At 37.7% G+C, this 24,235-nt stretch overlaps 1 protein-coding gene across 1 annotated transcript in view; it reads left to right on the top strand.

Moving 5' to 3' along the window:
* WARS2 (tryptophanyl tRNA synthetase 2, mitochondrial) overlaps positions 1–24,235 on the top strand; it is a 93,923-nt gene that overhangs the window by 47,079 nt on the left and 22,609 nt on the right. The window contains exons 2-3 of the mRNA XM_055312305.1: positions 1,626–1,883; positions 23,280–23,360. Coding sequence (XP_055168280.1) covers positions 1,626–1,883; positions 23,280–23,360 — 339 coding nt within the window. The remainder of the gene's footprint in view (positions 1–1,625; positions 1,884–23,279; positions 23,361–24,235) is intronic.

The following is a 24,235-nucleotide window of genomic DNA, read 5'->3' as shown; positions in this document are numbered from 1 at the left end:
CGGGCTCCCAGTGCATGGAGCCTGCTTCTCCCTCTGCCTGTGTCTCTGCCTCTCTCTCTCTCTCTCTGTGTGACTATCATAAATAAATAAAAATTTTTAAAAAATGGATGAAAGATCTAAATGTGAGACAAGATTCCATCAAAATCCTAGAGGAGAACACAGGCAACACCCTTTTTGAACTCGGCCACAGTAACTTCTTGCAAGATACATCCCTGAAGGCAAAAGAAACAAAAGCAAAAATGAACTATTGGGACTTCATCAAGATAAGAAGCTTTTGCACAGCAAAGGATACAGTCAACTAAACTAAAAGACAACCTGCAGATTGGGAGAAGATATTTGCAAATGACGTATCAGATAAAGGGCTAGTTTCCAAGATCTATAAAGAACTTATTCAACTCAACACCAAAGAAACAATCCAATCATGAAATGGGCAAAAGACATGAAGAGAAATCTCACAGAGGAAGACATAGACATGGCCAACACGCACATGAGAAAATGCTGTGCATCACTTGCCATCAGGGAAATACAAATCAAAACCACAATGAGATACCACCTCACACCAGTGAGAATGGGGAAAATTAACAAGGCAGGAAACCACAAATGTTGGAGAGGATGCGGAGAAAAGGGAACCCTCTTGCACTGTTGGTGGGAATGTGAACTGGTGCAGCCACTCTGGAAAACTGTGTGGAGGTTCCTCAAAGAGTTAAAAATAGATCTGTCCTACGACCCAGCAATTGCACTGTTGGGGATTTACCCCAAAGATACAGATGCAATGAAACGCCGGGACACCTGCACACCGATGTTTCTAGCAGCAATGTCCACAATAGCCAAACTGTGGAAGGAGCCTCGGTGCCCATTGAAAGATGAATGGATAAAGAAGATGTGGTTTATGTATACAATGGAATATTCCTCAGCCATTAGAAACGACAAATACCCACCATTTGCTTCAACGTGGATGGAACTGGAGGGTATTATGCTGAGTGAAGTAAGTCAATTGGAGAAGGACAAACATTATATGGTCTCATTCATTTGGGGAATATAAATAATAGTGAAAGGGAATATAAGGGAAGGGAGAAGAAATGTGTGGGAAATATCAGAAAGGGAGACAGAACATGAAGACTCCTAACTCTGGGAAACGAACTAGGGGTGGTGGAAGGGGAGGAGGGCGGGGGGTGGGGGTGAATGGGTGACGGGCACTGAGGGGGACACTTGACGGGATGAGCATTGGGTGTTATTCTGTATGTTGGCAAATTGAACACCAATAAAAAATAAATTTATTATTAAAAAAACAGTATTGCCACATTGTACTGTTACGTTATCTCTTTGTAAACCTATCCTCTATTTCCAATTAGATTGCATCTCTTGGAGATGTGCCTTTTTCTTCTGTGCCTTTGTATTTGTACATTTTTGAGTGTACAAAGAATTCCAACCACATTTTAAGTTTTCTTTCCTGTCCCTAATAGCACCTAACAGTGCTTTGCACAGGCACAAAATAAATGCATCAGGATAATGACTGTCAGATTGCAGTCGTAAAAAATAGAACTCGTCATCATTGCTATGGTAACATGGGCACAGGATTCATAGATTCTGCCTTGAAAGCAAATGCTTGTTTTCCTCTATTCCAGAAAGATGCTGTGAAGCGAGTATTCTCTGGCATTCAGCCTACAGGAATACCCCACCTTGGCAATTACCTGGGAGCCATTGAGACCTGGGTGAAATTACAGGAAGAGCATGGCTCGGTGCTGTACAGCATTGTTGACCTACACTCCATCACTGTCCCCCAGGACCCGGCCGTCCTTCGGCAGAGCATCTTGGACATGACTGCTGTTCTTCTCGCCTGTGGCATTAACCCAGAGAAGAGTATCCTTTTCCAACAATCTCAGGTCAGCTTCTCAGATTAGAACCAAGAAAACTTATCTTTTCAAATTATTTGGGGAAAAATTTGGATGAAAGTTTAGGTAGCTCCTGTTTGTGATTCTTTTTAAATGGTTTAAGAGCTACTTCGTTAGATGCGATGATTTATTTTCCTGTTTACCCTGTATTCATATCTTTAAATGTCATCATAATGCAATAGTATTTTTACCTTTTCCTCCACTATTCTTGCTTCATGTATCGAATCGTACTATCTCATTAGTACTTGTAAGTCTGAAATTGTTTTTCTGTACTGAATTGCATTCAAACTGCTAAATTCATACTGTTGAATAATCTTCTGGTAATCAAACATAGAATTTAGGAACCAGTGGTTTTGCATAATGCCAATGTTGCTTTACTGGGTATTGCATTTGGAAGACCTGTTAGATAACTCCCATTGTTCATTCTTTGAATAATAGCTTTTGAGAAGATTTGAGAGAACTAGCTCGGAAATTGGAAGACAGTGTTCAGTCTCCTGATTCCAAGCCAAGAGAGGCTTCAGAACAAAGCCAAAATATTTGACTGATATCGTCACTATGGATGAATCAGTTTACTCTTGGATGGGCAGATAGCCTGGACTAGAGACAGGGCGCTTCAGAGATTCCTTAGAAAAGAAGATGAGAAATTTAACTGGATCATACCCTTATTACATATCCACTTTAATCTTGTGACAAAGCCCCAACTCAGGAACAGTATTTTATACATCTTTTGGCACATGTTAACATGTATACATGCACGGTATGCGTTATACATGTGTATATCTCCTTTCTTAGTCATAAACTTTGGAAAATCATCATTTTTATATATGTTTTATCACCCAGGGAACTTAGGATAATGATATATAGAGAGTGACCATTTTAAAAAATATGTAATAAATTAATATCTTCAAAAATAAATACATTTATTAACTTAAAACTTGTTTCCAGCTTGGAAATGATATAATAAAATAATAGAATCTGATCATTAAAATGTCCATAAAGGCAATTTACCTCAATTTCCTTCCTTGTAGTTGATCAGAAAGCCTTTACTTTTTTTTTTTTCTGAGAAATCCTTTACTTACACATAACTTTTCAAATTCAATCTTGGACTGACCTACCTGTTTTAAGTATATAAATATACTTGCATATGTTAAGCAAACACCTGCCTCCCTATAATTTCCATTCATTCATTTGACTTATGCTCTTTAAAAATACATAGTAAATCAACTCAGTCTTCCACTTGACTACTTTTCAAATACTCAGGGATGTTTATTACACACTAGCCTTACCCTACAGGTCCTTAACCCACCGGTTTTACCCTTTCCAAGCTAGTTATCCCACCTTGGGAGCACTCTCACTGTCTGAAGAAATGTGCCTGTTCTATTTCAGGAAACACTGTTTATTCACACTCTTCATGTCAGTTTTCAACATTATAAGTTACCTGATAGATCTTTACGTCAACTAAGCTGTTTTTGATACAAGCTCCTTTTTGATCCTTATATGATACCATTTCTAAAAATTGTATTCCTAATACATGTTTCCATACTTCTGCAAGGTGAAAACGTCTACATCTCTACAAAGTAACCCCTTGCCAGACTGCTTTGTTAAACAGTGACATTTAAAATTAAGGGCTCATTTATAGTCACAACCAATGCTTGCGCTTTGAGCTCATACCCCTGGGAATGATTACCACATTATCATTTTTTTCTCCTTTTTAAAGGCTTTTTGGCAGTGAACTCCGTAAGCATCTAAAATTTGCAATAATTGAGGTAAAAAAAATAATTGAGGTCTTTTATTCAACATGGAACTTTGTTGTTCAAACTAACAATTGAAAGAGTTGCCCACAGTATGGGAGACTTTGTAAAAACTCTGTAAATGAAGGATCCTGAAAGTCACCTTCCTTTTGATTTTTTTTGTTATGTAATGAGCTCATTGGTTCCCATAGTAGTTGTGGTCTAGGTCAGAGAGTGCAGGTCACTGGTGTTGCCTGCTTCTACAGTGGCCTCAGGCAGTTCTGCACTGCCTTGCAGGTCCCCTTCTCCCATCCCTACTGCAGCTCCGTCCAGGGAATTTGGGTAGCTTGCCAGTAAAATGTGAGAGAAGTACTCATCTGTGCACATTCTACAATTTGTCCCACAAAGATCATATGAAAGACTTCCTCAAGGTGTCTTCCTAACCTAAAAAAAAACATACTTAGTTTGGGCCATTTCCTTCCTTAACTCAGGCAACCTTAATACAACTCAGTGGATGGCCTGGGTACTTTATCAGGTTTTCTTTCTATTTTTAAATATTTAATAAAGAAAAATTTAAATATGTATAGAAGATTAGGGAAGAATAGTGTACTATACCCCCATCACTTGCTAGCATTTTGTGATTTGTCTCATCAATGTTGTTTTTATTGTCAGAGTATCTTTTTTAAAAGATTTATTTATTTATTTGAAAGAGGAGAGAGACAGTACACTCAAGAGAGGGAGGGGCAGAGGGAGATGAAGTCTTAAGCAGATTCCGTGCTGAACGTGGAGCACAGTGTGGCACTCGAGGGGGCACCTGACATGGGACTCAGTCTCACAAGCCTGAGATGATGACTCTGAGTCGGATGCTTAACTGTCTGCACCACGCAGGTTCCCCAGTTGTTGTTTAAGTATTTTAAAGCAGATAACATAAATCATGGCATCTCAGTCCCTAAATATTTCAGTATGCTTCTCTATAAATTGAGGACATTGTTTTACATAACCATAATAGTGTCATCACACCTAAAAAAGCTAATGAGAATTCCATATGATCATCTAATACCCAGCCCATATTCAAATTATGCCAATTCTCCCAAAATGTAATTTTGTATTTGCTTTGTTTGAATAATGATCCAACAAAGGTCTACACATTGCATTTCTTTTCATCTTTTGATTTGTTGCTCAAGTTTTACTTTCATTTCTCATAAAGTTAAATCATACTTGAAAAGAATTAAAAACTTAAATTTTTATACTTCTACTTTTTTCATGCCTTTGATAGGTTAATTGAGTTTTCTTTTATTTACTAGAAAATTAGCTCCCTTGAACCTAAAATAAACCTTACTTTTTTTATGTTGTTGCTTTCGCTTTGTGCTAATGTATATTGGCTGACATTTAGTGATTACAACCTGCTATTCACATGGTTGCTCATCACCATTTTTAATAGTTTGAATAGAAACTCTGCTTGCAGGCAGCTCTGGTGGCTCAGGGGTTTAGAGCTGCCTGCAGCCGGGGTGTGATCCTGGAGACCCGGGATAGAGTCCCGCGTCGGGCTCCCTGCATGGAGCCTGCTACTCCCTCTGCCTGTATCTCTGCCTCTCTCTGTGTGTCTCTCATGAATAAATAAGTTTTAAAAAGTTAAAAAAAAGAAAAGAAACTCTGCTTGCCCTAGTGCCCATAGAGTTCCTTCAGAGTGGCCGTAAAGCTTCTAGTTTTTATGGAAGACGGTGGGAAGTTCTTCCTAATGCTTTATGTTGAAAGTATGAAGGCATGTACTGGATTTGCTTCTTAGCAAAAAAGTAAAGTAGAAGTATAATCAGATAAGCTAGTGTCCCTGAAACAGTGATTTTTCTAGACAGCTGGCCTCATATTTGCAGTGTTCTAGTAGATGAAAGAATCCTCATGGTGTTGATGTTTTGTGTCTTACCATGCAAAAATCAGTAGTTAACAACTTTCTTTAGCAATTTGTAGAGTCTCTAATAGATGGGGACCAAAAAGAAAATACTCATAGCATTGCCAGATTTAGAAAAAAAATTAGAAGTCATGTTAATTAGAAAATTAATATTTTTAAATGTGTAAGATTAAAAAGCCTTTTCATGTGTATGACCTCACTTTTAATCCTCAAAAGAGCACATGAGTTAGGCATTACTCTTCTTTCACAGAGGAATAAAGTAAGATATGAAAAGATTGAGTAAATTATAAATTGTCTTTAAAACCATCTCTGAGAGGTGCTTGGTACTTAGTAAATGCTTAGCAAATATATCTTCTTAATTTCACCTGAGGTCATCCAGGTGGCAAAAACAGTCTTTTTTTCCTTCCTAAGGCACCACTTTTAGAAGATGTCCTCAGAACTTTATGCTGTCACACACCATGCCTTTGCCTCAGTAGCTAATAGCAAAGGAGCAGCAGAGCTGACCTCAAGGCCCTCATTATTTCTTGCCTAGACAGTTGTCTCACCCCTTCATTCCTGCCTCAGGCTCTCATGGCAGCAGTCTATCCCCCACATTGTAGTCATGCTCATGTTTCTACTTCAGATACCTAAGCACCTCTCTCCTACCCTCAGGGTAAAAATCTAAATTCAGTTTCTAGGAAGCCCTTCAAGAATGAGGCCTTGAGAGAGAGAAAGAAAAAGAGAGAAGGAGGGAGGGAAGGAGGGAGGTACAATGGAATATTATTCAGCCATAAAAAGAATGAAATTTTGCCACTTGCAACAATGTGGATGGATATAGAGTATAATGCCAAGTGAAATAAGTCATTGAAAGAAAGTGAAATTTAAGAAACAAAACAAATGAGCAGAGTCAAAAAAGAGAGAGAGAGAGAGAGAGACAAACGAAGAAACAGACTTTTAACTCTAGAGAACACACTAGAGTTACCAGAGGGGAGGTGGGTGGGGGATGGGTGAACAGATGATGGGGATTAAGAAGGGCACTTGTGATGAGCACTGGGTGATATGTGGAAGTGTTAAATCACTATACTGTATACCTGAAACTAATGTAACACTGTATGTTAACTGTACTAGAATTAACTTAAAAATTTAAAAAAAGAATGACATCCCTGAGACCATCAGGCCAGTGTTGTTTCCACTCCACTTTTTAATCATCAGATTATTTTTGTTTAGATGATCTCATCAACTTTTACTAATAACTCTTTAAAGCAAGAATGGAGGGGGTAGTTCTGGTTTTATTTTGAGAAAATATGATAAACCAGTTCTTAAAAAGCGGATAACTTAGAGATCAGTTGTCTACATTTTAACATAGTTTTCTGTTGGTTCCTTTCTATTGGGAGTTTTATAATGCATGTAAGCATTTAATTGATCACTAAATATGTAACCAAGAGGATAGGAAGTTAGAAAACAATTATACTGAAGGTGTTGTGAGCCAATGCCAGCTAAAATTAGATATACCTGCATTCCCCACACCCCACGCAGTTATTTACAAGTAAAATCAAGAATTTTTGAAATTGTGAGTTAGAAAGAAATATTTTTTTACATTATATAATGTGCTCTTTTTGTGCATATCCACTGTGTTAAGCAAAGTACTTGGAACTAAATATAAAGACTAGTTCCCCCAGGTGCTATTGTTGTACATGGGAGTAAGTTCTAGCAATCATTTGAAGAAGGGAAAGAATTTAGCTGTGTTATAATGCTTATTTTACCAATAATTTTCATCTCCAATCCTCTGCATTCTTTCTCAGCAGTCTGACTGAAACAATTTAGACTTATTGAAGATTTTTCTCATTATTTTCTTTTTCTTTCTCTCCCACTGGCCTCTAGTCATGGTGCTTCCCCTAAAATATGTTTGCCATATGTGGGGAATTTTACAGAGCCTCCCCTCTGAAAGGTGTGTGTGTGTGTGTGTGTGTGTGTGTGTGTGTGTGTGTGTGTGTGTGTGTATGAGAGGGAGAGAGAGAAGGAGATTGAGAAAGAGAGAGAGGAGGGGGAGAGAGAAAGAGCCTGCCTGTGTGTTTGGCAGAGGTTTCCATCCCAATGCCAAAGTCAGTGGTCTTTTATTTCCAGCAGGCCTGAGCACACATCCTCTCTGATTCCCACAGCTGTTTCTTAGGTGCATGTCTCGAGAACATCTTTAGTTGTTACTTTCCTTGTGAACTAATCACCGTGCACATGGAAAATAAAAGCTGGAGTTCATAGCTTTAGGCGCTGGCTTTGTGCCAAGGCTAGGAGAAAAGGACAGTTTTGACCAGCAGACATCATATTACAAAGCATCCAGAAGTGTCCACGGAAGAGCTGAGGAAGGAGTATAGAATCTGCAGCATTGAAATGAGGCTTCATTCTCTAATTAGAGTTATGGGTTGTTTTTCCAGGAAGCTAAAATCAATGATAATAATAATACTGGCTATTAATAAATAATAATCAAGCTCTCACATGAATCCTGGCTCACTGTATACAAACAAAAGTTGTACCTGACCCACCGTCCCTTATCTCAGGGATGTGAGACTGGCAACACTGGAACTTGGACAGCCAGTATCATGTTTTCAATTATCCTAGTCATTTTGGAAGCCTTTTTGAGTACACTTTTATACTTGTTGACTTCTCAACGTTGTTTTTTTTTAGGCTACCAACAACAGGTGCAACATACAGCTCATAATAGAAAGGGAGTAGGGCCTCCTGGGTGGCTCAGTCAGTAGAGCACAGAACTCTTGATCTCAAGTTTGTGAGTTTGAGCCCCACATTGGGTGTAGAGATTACTTAAAAAATAAATTTAAAAATTTTGAAGAAGACAAAGGAAGCAACAAATATTCCTGTGGATTAATGGACCTGAGGAGTCAATTTGTAAAATTGGCATTGCCTTCAGAGTTTCTACGGAGAGGAAAAGGGATCTGAATGGCCCATGGCATAAATAATAAAGAGAAGTTAGGGAAATCATTATACAATCAATCTCCTCATGTGTTTCTTTCCCTAAGAAGTTTCTACTAGCACCACTTTCCTTGCCTGCATCTATAGTCCTATGCGACTTGATGAGCGAGTTATAGTAGTTTCCCTACCTCCATCCTGGACCACAGGATTAAGTCATATCTTAATTGCACTTTCAAGAAGAGTTCTGCTTTGCTATCATAGCAATAGTGGGAAAAGTACAGGTTTTGCAGCCAGATATAGTTGGCCTGAATCTCTCTGCAACCTCTTTTTGTCACACACTGGGCAAGTTCTCTGAACCCCGGTTTTAATGTCTATAACAGGGATATTTAAATAATATAATGTATAATATCCACAAATGTCAGCCTTTTCTCTTGCCCTACCCCACTGCACACAATACTGCTCCAAAGCCTATGGAATTGTGTAGAAACACTATAGAGATTTCAATGTAGCTGTCATTCAGACAATTAAAATGACACAGGCAAAATAGATACGGCCTGAAAATCGCATCTGATCTTTAAGTCATATGTTTGCAGTGAAACCAAGAAGCAAACCACTCTCAAATTGAGTAAACTAATCACTTGATTTGTTGATGTAACACATTCCCTGTGCTTCTTCAATTGTTATGGATTTTAAACCAGTCAGAAACACTGTAAAACCAAGTGTTCCAACTGTTGACCTCACTCCAAGGAAAGTATGAAAGAGAGCAATTTGCTTGGGACAGTGCTTTGAATTAGATTGAAAGGATTTTAAGTGCCAAGAATATCAGGAAATTTTAGCCAAGCATTAAAAAGAGCTTAAGATAAGAATATGAAAACCATCTTATGTAAGATTTTCATTATTTTTGTTTGTTTTGAAATTAATGTTTTTCCTTGTCTGAACATTATTTACCCAAATCAAAACAAACAAAAAATACCTAGGGAGAGCCATCTTTTACAAACATATTTTCTTTTTCTTTTTAAGATTTTACTTTTATTTTTGTTTTTTAAAGATTCTATTTACTTATTCATGAGAGACACAGAGAGAGACAGAGAGAGGCAGAGACAGGAGAAGCAGGCTCCATGCAAGGAGCCCAATATGGGACTCGGTCCTGGGACCCCACGATCACTCCCTGAGCTGAAGGCAGATGCCCAACCACTGAGCCACCCAGGCGTCCCTTAAGGTTTTATTTGTAAGTAATCTGTACACCCCACAATGGGGCTCAAACTTATAACTCTGAGGTCAAGAGGAGCATGCTCCATGGACTGAGCCAGCCAGGCATCCCTACAAACATATTTTCTACTTCTTTGTTTTATATCACAGGATTAAGAACACAATTCAGCATTTGTGTTTTTAATGAAGCACAATGTGATCTCTTATCTGGGCTTAGTCTTTTCTTAATTCTTATACTTCTTTACTTCTCTGATGCATTGGTATACTGACCGCTTCTTCCTTTTAGGATTTTCTTTTAAGTCCAATGATACGGCAGTAACGTATTTTTCTTCTATTCCTCTGATAGTTTGTTTCCTTTATTGACTCCTCTTCTTTAATTCCCCAGAAGTTCTGTCCTGAGATACAAATATCTCCCTATATATATATTCCACCTTCCTGAAGTCTTACCTCCTTCCAAAACTTTTAGCCATTTTCTCTCCCATTTTGGTCACTAGCTCCAACCTTTCTCCTTAACTCTAGACTTGTACTTCTAGCTACCTTCTAGACATCTCTATCTGGGTATCTTTTCCAAATCTTAACTTCAACATATCTGAAGCCAGAGCTTTCCTTCTTAGCTCTGACCAGCTCCTCCACCTGATTTTTTCAAACAATTTGAGTTTGGGGCACCTGAGTGGCTCAGTTGGTCAAGCATCTGCCTTGGGTCCTGGGATCAAGCCCCATGTCATCAGACTCCCTGCTCAGTAGAGAGTCTGCTTCTCCCTCTCCCTCTGCCCCTCCTCCCAACTCATGCTCTCTCTCTCTAGCTCTGCTCTTTCTCTCTCAAATAAATAAATAAAATCTTGGGATGCCTGGGTGGCTCAGCAGTTGAGTGTCTGCCTTTGCCTCAGGGTGTGTTCCTGGAGTCCCGGGATCGAGTCCCACATTGGGCTCCCTGCATGGAGCCTGCTTCTTCCTCTGCCTGTGTCTCTGCCTCTCTCTGTGCCTCTCATGAATGAATGAATGAATGAATGAATGAATGAATGAATAAAATCTTTAAAAAAATTAATTTGAGGGGAGATTCACATAACATAAAATTAGCCATTTTTTCCTAACTTGAGGAATATGTTTAATCTGTATTTTTTCTTTACATAATGTTTTTTAAAAATTGTATTAAAATACACATCACATAAAATTGACCACCTTGGGGCACCTGAGTGGCTCAGTGGTTGAGCGTCTGCCTTTGGCTCCAGTCATGATCCTGGGGTCCTGGGATCAAATCCCGCATCAGGCTCCTTGCAGGGAGCCTGTTTCTCCCTCTGCCTGTATCTCTGCACCTCTCTGTGTGTTTCTCATGAATAAATACATAAAATCTTTTAAAAAAATGACCATCTTAACCATTTTTAAGTGTACCATTCAAAAGTGTTAGATATATTCCCATTATTGTGCAACCAACTTCCAGAACTTTTTATTGTAGAAATCGAAAACTCTATACCCATTATACAACTTCCCATTCCCCTCCTCCCCCAGTCCCTGCCCCCCCTTCTATGTTTCTATGAGTCTGACTGTTCCAGGTAATTCATATAGGTAAAATCATATAGTATTTGTCTTTTATGACTGGCTTATTTCACTCAGCATAATGTCCTCAAGTTCATCTATGTTGTAGCATGTGTCAGAATTGCTTTTATTTTTAAGACTAAATAATATTCCATTATATGTTTATACCACATTTTGTTTATCCATTTGTTAAAGGACATTTGGGTCACTTTCACTTTTTTGCTGTTATGGGCAATGCTGCTGTGAGTATGAGTGTACAAGTATCTCTTTGAGACCGTTTTGAATTCTTTTGTATATATACCTAGAAGTATTGCTTGATCATATATAATTGTGTTTGTAATTTTTTGAGGAACTCCTTCCTGTTTTCCATGCAATTAGACCATTTTGCTTGTCACCAACAGTGTACAAGGGCTCCAATTTCTCTATCTCACCAATACTTGTTATTTTCTATGGTTTTTTTGAGGGGGTTGTTTTTGATAGCAGTCATCCTAATGAATATGAGGTGATATTTCATTTTGGTTTTAATTCACATTTCTGTAAAGATTAGTGCTGTGCTGTTCAGCATCTTTTAATATCTTTGTTCACTCTTTGAGTATCTTCATTAGAGAAATGTCTATGCAAGTTGCCCATTTTTAAAATCATATTGTTTGTTTGTTTGAGTGGTAGGAGTTATTTTCTCCCATTTTGTAGTTTGCCTTTATATTTTGTATTCTTGATGAGAAAAAGGTTTTAATTTTGATATAGTCCCCAAAACCTCCATTATTTTTTTGTACCTAAATTCCTGGGGCTATCAGATATACCCACATGGAAATTTAAAATAGAGGCTTACTTTAAAAAAAAAAAAAAAAAGATTTTACAAAAAAAAAAGTTAAACTGCCTGCCATGAAGTTCTGTACAGGTTAGCTCTCTTATCCTTCCTCAGGTAGCTAATTTGGGAAGTTGCTTATAGTAGATTGTTATTATTTTAATTATCCACATTAATTTCCTGTAAGAACAGGGATCTAGCAACTTTTTGTTAAAGATATAGACAGTAAATATTTTAGGCTTTGCAGGCCACACGCAGTCTCTGTCCCCACTGGCATCACCACCACCTCTTCTCCTTTAAATCCTCCTCTTTTGCCTTCTCCTTCTCTCTCTTTCCCCTTTCTCTCTTTTATTTGACACCCTTTACAAATGTAAAAGATATGGGCTGAACAAAAGCAATCCATAGGCCAGACTTGACCTTTGAGCAGGAGTTTGCTAACCTCCATGTGTAAAGATTATTCTCATCCACTGCCATTTGACTCACCCATGACTTGATTTAGCCAGTGGAAAGTGAGTGGGCATTTCACACACGATACCTAAGCAGAATCCTTAAAAACAATTCCGTGTTTGTTCTAACTCTCCTGCTATTCTCCTCTAGCTTAAGAATGGTATGCTCCAGGTAGGGAGTTTGGATCTTGGAATGAGAAGGTGTATAAAACAGTTATAGGGATGCCTGGGTGGCTCAGTGGTTGTGTGTCTGCCTTTGGCTCAGGTTGTGGTCCTGGAGTCCTGGAGTCGAGTCCCGCGTCCCGCATCAGGCTCTCCCCGCAGGGAGCCTGCTTCTCCCTCTGCCTGTGTCTCTGTCTCTCTCATGAAAAAATAAATATAATCTTTAAAAAAAACCCACAGCCAGCCTATAGCTACCAATATGTAATGTGTATGAAAAAGAAGCCATTGCTATAAACCATTTATATTTGGGATTGTTTGTTACTCAGCATAGCCTAGAAATAGCTAATATAATGCAATAGATGTCAAAAAATATGTACACACATATACACAATAAGCAATAGAATTTGATGGGGGTGACTTTTAACTCAACAGCAGGTTGACAGAAACTACTTACTTAACTTTAGAAGCATTGGGCTAAGAAAAAGTATAGAAAAATCCAAATGTGTACACAGAGGTGTTCATTGCAAACATAAATAGTGACAGTAGAAGAGAGTAAGTGGGAGTTTCTAATTGATAACATAATTCTTTTAATTAGGATTAGATCCTAATCCTAGGATCTAAGGTTCTGTTAAGGGGATTTGCCATGGGGATGATAAGAGTCCAATAAAAATAACTCAGCATGAACTTGCTCTTTTCAAGAGGATATGATAAGTAGGAATTTGTGAATCTGAATAGTCTTCTAAGTGTTCTAACCAAAATTTATAGGACCTGATTCTTGGGAAGATATTTATATGGGAAATAGTAAAATTGTAAGGGACACTGAGAATATCTTAGACATTGATCCAGTATTTACTGAACCAGCGAATTGCTTGATATCTAGCAGCTATAATTTTGGGAATCATGGTATTCCATACTCTTTTTGTTAATTAGATATTTTTGAAAAAAATTAAATGCAGCAAAATACAGAGAATAATTAACAAACATTCATGTTTCCAACAGCAAGGGTGAATATTGTTAACATTTTGTCATATTTGCCTAATTTTCTTATATTAAAAAAAATAATTACAAAGGTGAGGGCCCCTTTAATCCTTTCCCTTGCCTACTCCTGTACCACGCCTGCCTTTGTCCCTTTTCTTTCTCCCCAGGCAACCAAAATCATGGATTTGGTGTATATCAATCTAGCCAACTTTTCATACTTGTCTTCACATATAATTTCATGAACAATATAATATTTGTATTTGTGTGGTTTTAAAAAATTATATAAGTATCTTTTAGCAATTTTCTTTTTTCATACAGCAGTGTGTTTTCATGATCTTGTGTTTATACATATAAATCTAGTTCATTTCTTGTATGTGCTGTATACTATGCTATTATATAAATGTGCCACACTTTATTTAGACATTTCCACATTAATAAATCTTTAATTTCATTCATGCATTCATTTAACAAATATTTATTGAGCATTTACTGTGTCTTGGTTATTCTGCTGGGTTCTCATGTTGTATCAGTGAAGAAAATAGACAAAAAAACTTTGTCATCATGGTACTTATGTTTTGTTGGGGTGACATGATATAAATAATAATTATAATAAATTAGCCAAATATAAGATATATTAGAAGGTGATAGGTTGTACAGAAAAAAAATGAAATATATTAGGAGTGGCATTGAGGGAAACATGTTATTTTAAACAGTGTTGTCTGGATAAGTCCCTTTAATATAGTATTTGAGCAAAGACTTAAGATGAAGGATTAGCCATGTCGATATCTGGGGAAAGAGAATTCCTATCACAGAAAAGTGCAAAGCCCCTAAAGTGGGAACATACCCAATGTGTTCAGGGAACAAAAGGAGGCCAGCACGGTTGGAGAAGAGGGAGCAAAGGGGAAAGGATAGAGGATTGGAATCACAGATGTTACAGGGTAGAAGGGAAAGAGATGTTTGTGCCTGGTCTGATAGGTCATTGTAAGGAGTTTGAGTTTACTCAGAGGAAATGACAAGTGCATGGTTATGAACAGAGATCTATGTTTTAAAAGGATCACTTCAGCTGCTATGTTGAGAATGGATTGTATGAGAACTCGGGTGAAAGCAGGGAGACTAGTTAGCAAGTTATTTTAGTAATCCAGATGAGAGTTGATGGTGCCTGGGCCAGAGTGCCAGTGGAAGTGGTAAATTGTGGTAAGATTCTAATTATCTTTTGAAGGTAGAATTAACAAGATTTGCAGATGGATTAGACGTGGAGTGTGAGAGAAAAAGAGGCATGAGGATGTCTCCAAGATTTTTGCCCAAGTAATTACAAGGTTGGAGTTGCAACCAACAGAGATGACAACTGTGGACAGAGCAAGCTCAGGGTGGAGGAGTGGGAATTCAACTTTGGATGTTTAAGTTTGAGGTGTCCACTAGATATCCACATAAAGACACTCAATAGATAGTTGGATATATGAGTCTGGACTTCAGCAAAGAGATCTGGCTGGAGTTATAAATTAAAAGTCATCAGTTCTATACATTGTATTTAAAACAATGATTGCATCTAAAGCTATGATATGAGATGAAATTGCAAAAAAAAGTGAGTGTAGAAAAGAAGTAAGAAATCAAGGACAAAACCCTGGGTGTCTGCAATATTAAGACAACATTAATATATTAATATCAATATAATATTAATGGTTTATCCTAGCCACTACTCTTGCTGGCAGTGGGGAGCGGTTGTAGTGGAATGGTAGACATGAACACCTGATTGGAATGGGCTGAAGTGAGAAGGGTGTCTCATCAAACACCATGGCAGCTCTGGTATCTTTGTCTTTCTTCATTGATGAGAACCCATTCTTCCCACTAACCGTTTTTGAAAGAAACCTGGAGTTGACTTTGATTTGAGGACCACATATCCCCTTATGGAGGAAAATAGAGATCATGCTAAAGATCAGAAAATCTGGATTCCTGTAAAGATCTTACCTTTATGGCCACAGAATAATTAATTGCTGATACCTCGTGGGATAGTTGTGATGAACTGCACCTGCACAGTTATTGAAACTGTTTATTACGATATATCATACATTTACTCATTTAAAGTATGAATTTACTGGCTTTTAGTATATTCACAGAGTGGTACATCTGTCACCACAATCAATTTTAGAACACTTTGTCACTCCAAAAAGAAACCCTGTGTCCATTGCCCCCTCTACCCACTCCCTGGCAAGCACAAATCTACTTTGCCCTCTGTGGATCTGCCTTTTCTGAACATTTCAAACAAATGGAATCATATAGCTGTGTTCTTTTGTGATTGGCTTCTTTCATTTAGTATAACATTTTCAATGTTTATCCACGTTTTAGCATTATCAGTACTTTATTCATTTTTATTATTGAATAATATTCCATGGTATGGATATACCACATTTTGTTCATTCATTCATCAACAGACATTTGGGTGGTTTCCACTTTTTAGCTATTATGAATCATGCTGCCATGAACATTTGCATTATCTTGTATACACCAGGAGTGAAGTTGCTGGGTCATAAGGTAACTCTGTATTTAACATTTTGAGAGACTGTTAAATTGTTTTTAAAGTAGCTGTGTCACTGTGTTGAGGGTTCCACCACCAATGTATAGGGATTCTGAGTTCTTCATTCCCTTCCCAAAAGTTGTTATTGTCTATCTTTTTGTTGTTGTTTTAACTACTCTAGTGAGTGTGAAATGGGATCTCAGTGTGGTTTTGATTTATATTTTCTTAACGACTAATGATGTTGAACATCTTTTCATATGCTTATTGGCTATTTGTATATCTTCTTTAAAGAAATGTCTTTTTAAATCCTTTGCTCATTTTTATTTTTATTTTTTTTAAGATTGTATTTATTTATTAGAGACACAGAAAATGAAAGAGTGAGAGAGAGACAGAGACACACACAGGCAGAGGGAGAAGCAGGCCCCATGCAGGGAGCCCGACGTGGGACTCGATCCCCAGTCTCCAGGATCACACCCTGGACTGAAGGCGGCGCTAAACCGCTAAGCCACGGGGGCTGCCCCCTTTGCTCATTTTTAAATTGGCTTTATTTCTCTTTAATTGTTGAGTTATAAAAAACCTTTTTTTATATATATATTCAGGATACAATTCCCTTATGAGATACATGATTTGCAAATATCTTCTCCCATTTTGTGAATTGCCTTTCACTTTTTTTTTTGCCTTTCACTTTCTTAATGGTGTCCTTCAAAACACAAGTTTTTCATTTTGATGAAGTCCAATTTGTTTATTTTTTTCTTTTGTTGCTTGTGTTTTGGTGTCCTATCTAACAAACCTTTTTGCTCAGCCCAAAGTCATGGAGATTTACTACTATGTTTTTTTCTAAGCATTTTGTAGTTTGGCTGTTACATTTATGTAATACTTCATGTTACGTTTATGTTTATCCATTTAGAGTTACTTTTTAACTTTTTTTGTGAAAAGTTGGGGTCCAACATCACTTTTCTGCATGTAAATATGTGTGTGTAGATAATTCACTTATTCCACCCTTGTCTTGGCACCCTTGGTGAAAATCAATTGACTGTAGATGAATGGATTTATTTCTGGACACTCAGTTCTATTCTTTTGATCTATATATTCTATCCTTATACCAGTAGTGCATTATTAGATTACTGTAGTATTGCAGTGACTGATTTTTGGATGTTAAGCCAAGCTTACATTTCTGAAATAAATCCCATTTGATCATGTTGTATAATTCTTTGTATATGTTGCTACATTTGGTTTATTAGTATTTTGTTAAGGATTTTTGTATCTATGTTCATAAAGGGTATTGGTCTGTAGTTGTCTTTTGTTGTCATGCCTTTGCCTGGTTTTGGTATCAAGGTAATACTGGCCTCTTAGAATGAGTAGGGAAGCATGCCCTCCTTTTTTTATTTTCTGGAAGAGACTGTGAAGAATTGGTATTTATTTATTTATTTAAAGATTTTTTTTTTTTTAACTTTCTCATGAGAGACACACAGAGAGAGGCAGAGACATAGGCAGAGGGAGAAGCAGGCTCCCTGTGGGGAGACCAGTGTGGAACTCAATCCCAGAACCCTGGGATCATGGCCTGAGCCAAAGGCAGATGCTCAACCACTGGGCCGCACAGGTACCCCTATTTTTTAAGTCTTTCTTAGAATTCACTAGTAAAATTCCCCACACACTTACAGTTCATTTTTGTCATTGCTGTTTGGTGACTTTTATGCAGCAATTCTGTAAAGTCTGTCTTCACTGTCACGTCTGGCCACTGCAATTTCTGTTGGGTTAGCTTAGTATTCGGGTAATAATTGAACAGACATTTACAAATGCCTAGATCCTATATTTTTGACCCTTTGCTGAGGGGTTTACACAGGGCCTCAAGGTGAGCCAGAGATGAAAGATTAGGGTCTCCTCAGGTCTCTCCTGGATATGTGCATAGCCCTGCATGAGCATGTGTCCTTTTAAATGCCCACGAATATGTTGAGTCTTTCCAAAGTACCCAATGGGCATATTATTTCCCAGCTTTTTCCTATAAGTTTTTGGCTAGTCCCTTATTTTCCCCTCCTGGTATCAGTACCTCAGGCAACTGCAGTATTAAACCATTGCTGCTGATTATGTCTGGAAAATGTCTTATGGGTAGGGTTTTTCCCACTGAGTGAGCTCTCAAGTGAGGTCGAATAACAACAATGCCTGCAAATGGGCTCTTTCCACGGAGCTGTCAGACAGCTCAAGTAGTGACAATTCTCTGTAAATGAGAATTGTCTATTTGAGAAGCGCCAAACCCAGTCTTCCCCTTCCAGTGGCTATGATGCTGCTGGTTTTCATAGCTACCACAGACGTGGAGCAACAATGATGAGAGTAGGGTGAATTAAAATGCCACAAAACTCCATTTTTACTGAGATTCAGATATTTTTCTTAAATCAGTACTCTTTACATTATTCCAGGCCTTTGGTCAATTTTCCAGAGTTCTGTAAGAATTGACTTTGACAATTTTTCATTGCTTTTATGAAGGAGCAATTTTCAGAGGTTGTTACTCTGCCATTCCAGAAGGCCCTCTACCTTGTTTTAACACCAAAAAATTTTAATTTTATCTTATTTGAGACCAAATGTAGTTAGATTTCCTAGCCTTTTATCTACATTCACAAACTGAACACACCCATGAACTTGTACCCAGAATGTTCTTCATGCCTCTTTCTGGTCACTAACTGTCCCTCCGCCAAGATAAACTGTCTTTAAACTTGGTATAATTTGAATTATTTAGTATATACTTTTTTGTGTCTGGCTTCTTTCACTCAATATTATGTTTATGAAATTCATTTACATTGTTGAATGCAATTGTTCATCCATCCTCATTGCTATAGTATTCCATTGTATGAATATACCACAATTTATCTAGTCTATGTAGGTGGACATTTGGATTGCTTACAATTTGGGGTTGTTACAGTGCATTCTTGCACATATATCTTGGTGCATATGCACATTTTTTAAATATATATACCTAGAAATAGAACACCTGGGTCATTTGTTGTATGAATGTTAAATGTTAGTGGATACAGTCAGTTTTCAACATTGGTATACCAATTTACATTCCCACATTAGTGTATAACCATTATATTTACTGAGTATCCTTGGCATACTTGGTATTATTTAATTTTTTCATTTTAATCATCCTTATGAGTATGTATGGTGTCATATTATGAATTTAATTTGAGCTTAATGCATTTGGCTCATTTTCATAGTATTATCTGCTGTTTTCTAATCAGTTTGTAGGACTTCTCTTTTTTTTCTTAAAGATTTTATTTATTTGAGAGAGAGAGAGAGCATAAGCTGGGAGAAAGGGAGAGACAAGCAGACTCCCCACTGAGCACAGAGTGTGACATGGGGCTCTACATGAGGCTTCACATGAGGCCCCACATGGGGCTCAATCCCAGGACCCCAGATCATGACCTGAGCTGAAGTCAGACACTTAACTGACTGAGCCACCCAGGTGCCCCAATTTGTAGGAATTTTTTGCATATTCTGTGTACCAATATTTTCTGCATAGGTTTAAAAAACTCCTTCCACACTGTGATTTGCCCTTTTCTTCTTTAAACGGTAGTGTTTGATAAAAACAAGTTCTTTTAAATTTGATGTAATTTAATTTCTCAATATTTTTTGCTTTATGTCTAGTACTTCTTGGATCCCGTTAAGATTTTTTTACTGACTCAAGGAAATCAAATACAATCGACTGATTTAATTTTTTCTGAAAATTTTTTTAAAAACCTATGATTTATGGAGAACATTTTAGTCTAACTTGAAGAACTGCAGTGCTTTCCCAAGAGTGTATTTTTTGAACAACTGTCCTTTTTCATCCACAAAACATCGAGCCTTACATAATTCTATTCCAGAGGATTTTTTGTTCTTTGCTATCAAACCCAGCAATTCCATTGAGTATATTTCTCATCCCATTTGTTTCAATTCACCCACCTTTTATTTTCAGAGATGACAGAGCCTATTAGATGTGATATTCTCTAACTTTCTGCTCTCCACTCCCACCCCATAAGATAAATCCTTGCTGTATTTATTTCGCCTCCCCTTGCTTTAGTGGAAGACATTCATAGAAAGTAGATCTATCCCACCTTAAAAAAACAAAATAAGTTGTTTTTTTTAATTCTCTAACCCCTCCTAGTTATTCCCATCTCTCTCCTTCCTGAAAAAAAGAAATAATCTTACAAATGTGATAAAATTGCATGGAACTAAATATACCCACATAATGAGTGCATGAAATACTGGTGAAATCTAAATAGGGTAGATGGATTGTATCCAGTTCAATTTCCTGGTTGTGATATTGTAGTATAGTTATGCAGATGTTGCCATTGGAGGGAAATTGGGTGAAGGTATATTGGGTTACACTGTATTATTTCTTTCAGCTATATGGGAATCTATAATTACCTCAAAATAGAAAGTTAAAACAGAAATGTTTCTAAAAGTTATTTATAATAACAACCATAATTTATTGAATGCTTGCTGTGTGCTAGGGGTACTGTTCTAAGCACTGTCAGGTGAATAGTATTGGTAGCCTCATTTTATAAATAAGGAAACTGAGGCACAGCATGATGAAGTTACTTACACAGGGTCACCCAGCACGGTGATGGCTGAGCTAGCATTCAGATCCAGGCAGCCTTGTTTCAAAGGTAGAGCTCTGAAACGCTCTGCTGTATTTCTTGTATCTCTGTCCTTGTATCCTGCCTCCTTGTCACACTTCAACCCACCCCTCTATAATTTAGCTCCCATCCCAGTTCCTCTCCTGAAACTGCTTTGCCTGGATCACCAATAAGTCTGTTGCTGGGGCACCTGGGTGGCTCAGTCAGTTAAGCGTCTGCCTTCAGCTCTGGTCATGATCCTAGGGTCCTGGGATTGAGCCCCTCGTTGGGCTCCCTGATCAGCAAGGAGTCTGCTTCTCCCACTGCCCCTCCCCACCCCCTGCTTGTGCTCTCTCTCTCTCTCTCTCTCTCTCTCAAATAAATAAATAAAATCTTTTTTTTTAATCTATTGCTAAATCAAAGGGATTCTTTTTGGTCCTTACCTTTCTTCCTGTAGCCCTTGCCATTGTTCATACATTCAGCAAATATTTATTGAGCACAGTGTGCCAGACTCTGTTTTACTGCAGTGAACAAACCAGGCAAAACTGCCTGTAACTGAAGGATGTGTATGTCTTTACTTGGTACAATTAGGGGGGGTCAGAATCTTTAATCACTGCTAACTTGTTTGTGGGTGGTCAACAAGCCACCTTCTGTGTTCCATGCATTTTTTTTCCTGTGGCTAAAATGGATCATCTGGTTTTTGTGTTTGTTTTGCAACATTTAGTAGGAATTACTATATTTAGATACCATTTTCACTTTTCCCCAGATAGAAATCTGAACCTTTCCAAGCAGTTGTCATGAATATGGATAAATTAAGAGAGCCAAATCCTGAAGTATACTATCCCTTCTTATGTAATTATTAATGATAAATTATGAAAATTGCCTTTGTCTTTTTACCTTTTTCTGTATAAGAATCATTTGGATTAATTTTATGCCCCCTTATTTAGAAATGCCAGGAAGGGCTCTGCAGAAGATTAAATAAGTTTCATTCCATATGTTCAAATAAAAAGCTACTCCACGGAAAATACTTGATTTCAGGAAGGCATGATGGTAGCTTTTGCATATCACCAAAACTGAGTGTTGAAGCCTGAGTTGTAGGAAAGAAGTCACCTTGTATCTTTCTATATATGCATGGTTATTTTCTGTATTTTCATCTCTTTCCCTAATTCAGTAAAGAAGAAGAAAAAGTTTTCTCCTACTTCTTCATGCAAAAAAAAAAAAAAAACAAAAAAACCAACTCTTGTTTTATTAGTTCTAATGCGAACGTGTTTTGCTTGATTGGAAGCAACTATAATCTTCTTGCTTCCATCCAGGGTTACTGTTTTTGTCTGATAGCTGTTTGTTTACAGCAGCAGCTAGCAATTTGCATGGACAGTGCTGCTCTCAATGAAACCCAAATGCCTCTTGGAAGAAAGATGACGGATTCAGCCCAGCGACTTGCAAAACTTTAAAAGCAATTCCTTGTCAAACATGTGAAAAACAACTCTTCCCTCTCCATGACTCAAGGAAAAAAATGAGAAACTATCTGACACCAGATGGTGATTCCTTGCTAGTAAAATAGGCCTGGGCTGACTCGGCTCTCTGTTCCTTTATGTTCCCTTTGCAAAACCCACAAAAAAACACATTTGGGGCCACTTTTCAGAGTTGGCAACAGTCTCTGCATTTTAAGGAAATCATATGGACACACACAAAAAAAGGCACAATGGATGAAGGGCTTGGGATCCCCAGAGTCCAGAAATGCGATATATAGGCCTTAAATTCTAGGTCATCAGTTCTAACCTGGCCTGGACCCAAGAATCATCCCATCTGTTGCCAGGTTTGGTTACTTGATTAAATTTGATTAAAAAAAAATTGAGAAAAAGTTATATTTTCTTGTTGACTAGACCTCTTTTTAAAAAGAAGTGAAGGGATCCCTGGGTGGCACAGCGGTTTGGCGCCTGCCTCTGGCCCAGGGCGCGATCCTGGAGACCCGGGATCGAATCCCACGTCGGGCTCCCGGTGCATGGAGCCTGCTTCTCCCTCTGCCTATGTCTCTGCCTCTCTCTCTCTCTCTGTGTGACTATCATAAATAAATAAAAAAAAAAATTAAAAAAAAAGAACTGTTAAAAAAAATAAAATAAAAAGTGAAGAAAGAAGGAAGTCGATGATGATGATGAGGGGGGAAATAGGGAAGAAAGAAAAAGAAAAAGGAAGGAAGAAATAGAAACCGTAAAAAAAAATCACCCTTTGGGATGATAAAGCAATTCCTAAATTTAAAATTACTCCAGGTCTAAAAGATTCAATCATTGACTTTAAAGCCACTACCTTTCCATAGATGCCTTAGGACACAATGAACTCCTTTCCTTGAGGATATTGAAGCAGAGTCTGGGATGTTATGAAGAAGATTTAAGCACTAGAACAGTAATTGTATTGTTTTAAAAATTTCTTCCTCATCTAAAATCCTGTGCATTAATGAATCAGTCCCTTTTGCTTGTCTTTTTTTTTTTTTTAATTACCTTGTTTAAGGTATTTTCAGCCACTTGAGGTAATACCTGTTGTTTGTTTTGTATTGCCTCTTTCTTTGGTCAAGAAAACATTGACCACCTTTGCTAATGTCCTATTTTATTTCTCTAGGTATCCGAACACACACAGTTAAGCTGGATCCTTACCTGCATGGTCAGACTTCCCCGGTTACAGCATTTACACCAGTGGAAGGTAAATGCCAGTGATCTGATTAATAAACAAAAAGCAGTTCAAAGTCCCCATTACGATGAGCACTGGGTGTTATACTATATGTTGACAAATTGAATTTAAATTAAAAAAACAAAACAAAACAAAAACAAACTCCCCCATTACAACTGTTTTTTTCTTCTGTTTGTTTTTGTGTTCTGCTCTGGGAATCCTGAGTTTACTGGCCTCCCCAGTCTGTTATTCACCAGTGGCTAGGACAGCATCTTAACCTCTCTGCCTCAGTGCATGAAGTAGAAAGCAAGAGGGTTGGTTCTCCAGGATTCCAACTTAAGAACAGGATAAAAATATCCAAATTATTAACTGTTTGATTTTATCTGCGGAGGTTGAATCAGAATGACCTTTGCACAGATTTGTTAATGACTTTGGACCTACCACTTATAATTAACAAACAATCACAATTTCTGGATTACTGCCTGCCATCGCCACTGTCATGAGCCAGCAGTAAGGCTCAAATGTTTTCACTGTGGGAAGAAGGAACAACATATTTTGTTTAACATTTAAACAGGTTGAGTCCAGGCAACAGTTCAAACCCACAGAAAAATTAAGGCTGTACTTTTTCTAGGAAGCTCAACTGACAAAGATAAATTGGATAATTCATAGTACTTCTTTTCCATTTATTTTTGCAATTGGATGACCTGAGGGTAGGTAGCTCCTAAGTGCGTCAACACTGAATTTTGGTTTCAAACTTCTTTCCGGCATATGTTCAGGGCCGTTGTCTTCTCCAAAAGCTGATTCAGAAGTCTCCATATCCATTGCAGAGAGAAACAGAGCTTTAAAGTGACTGTGTCTCATGCTGAGATGAGCACCAGATGTTACACTATATGTTGGCAAATTGAATT

Source organism: Nyctereutes procyonoides, unplaced genomic scaffold (assembly GCF_905146905.1).
Source record: "Nyctereutes procyonoides isolate TBG_1078 unplaced genomic scaffold, NYPRO_anot_genome, whole genome shotgun sequence".
Lineage (NCBI taxonomy): Eukaryota > Metazoa > Chordata > Mammalia > Carnivora > Canidae > Nyctereutes > Nyctereutes procyonoides.
Note: the sequence above shows the minus strand (reverse complement) of the source record. Positions and strands in the feature narration are given on the sequence as shown.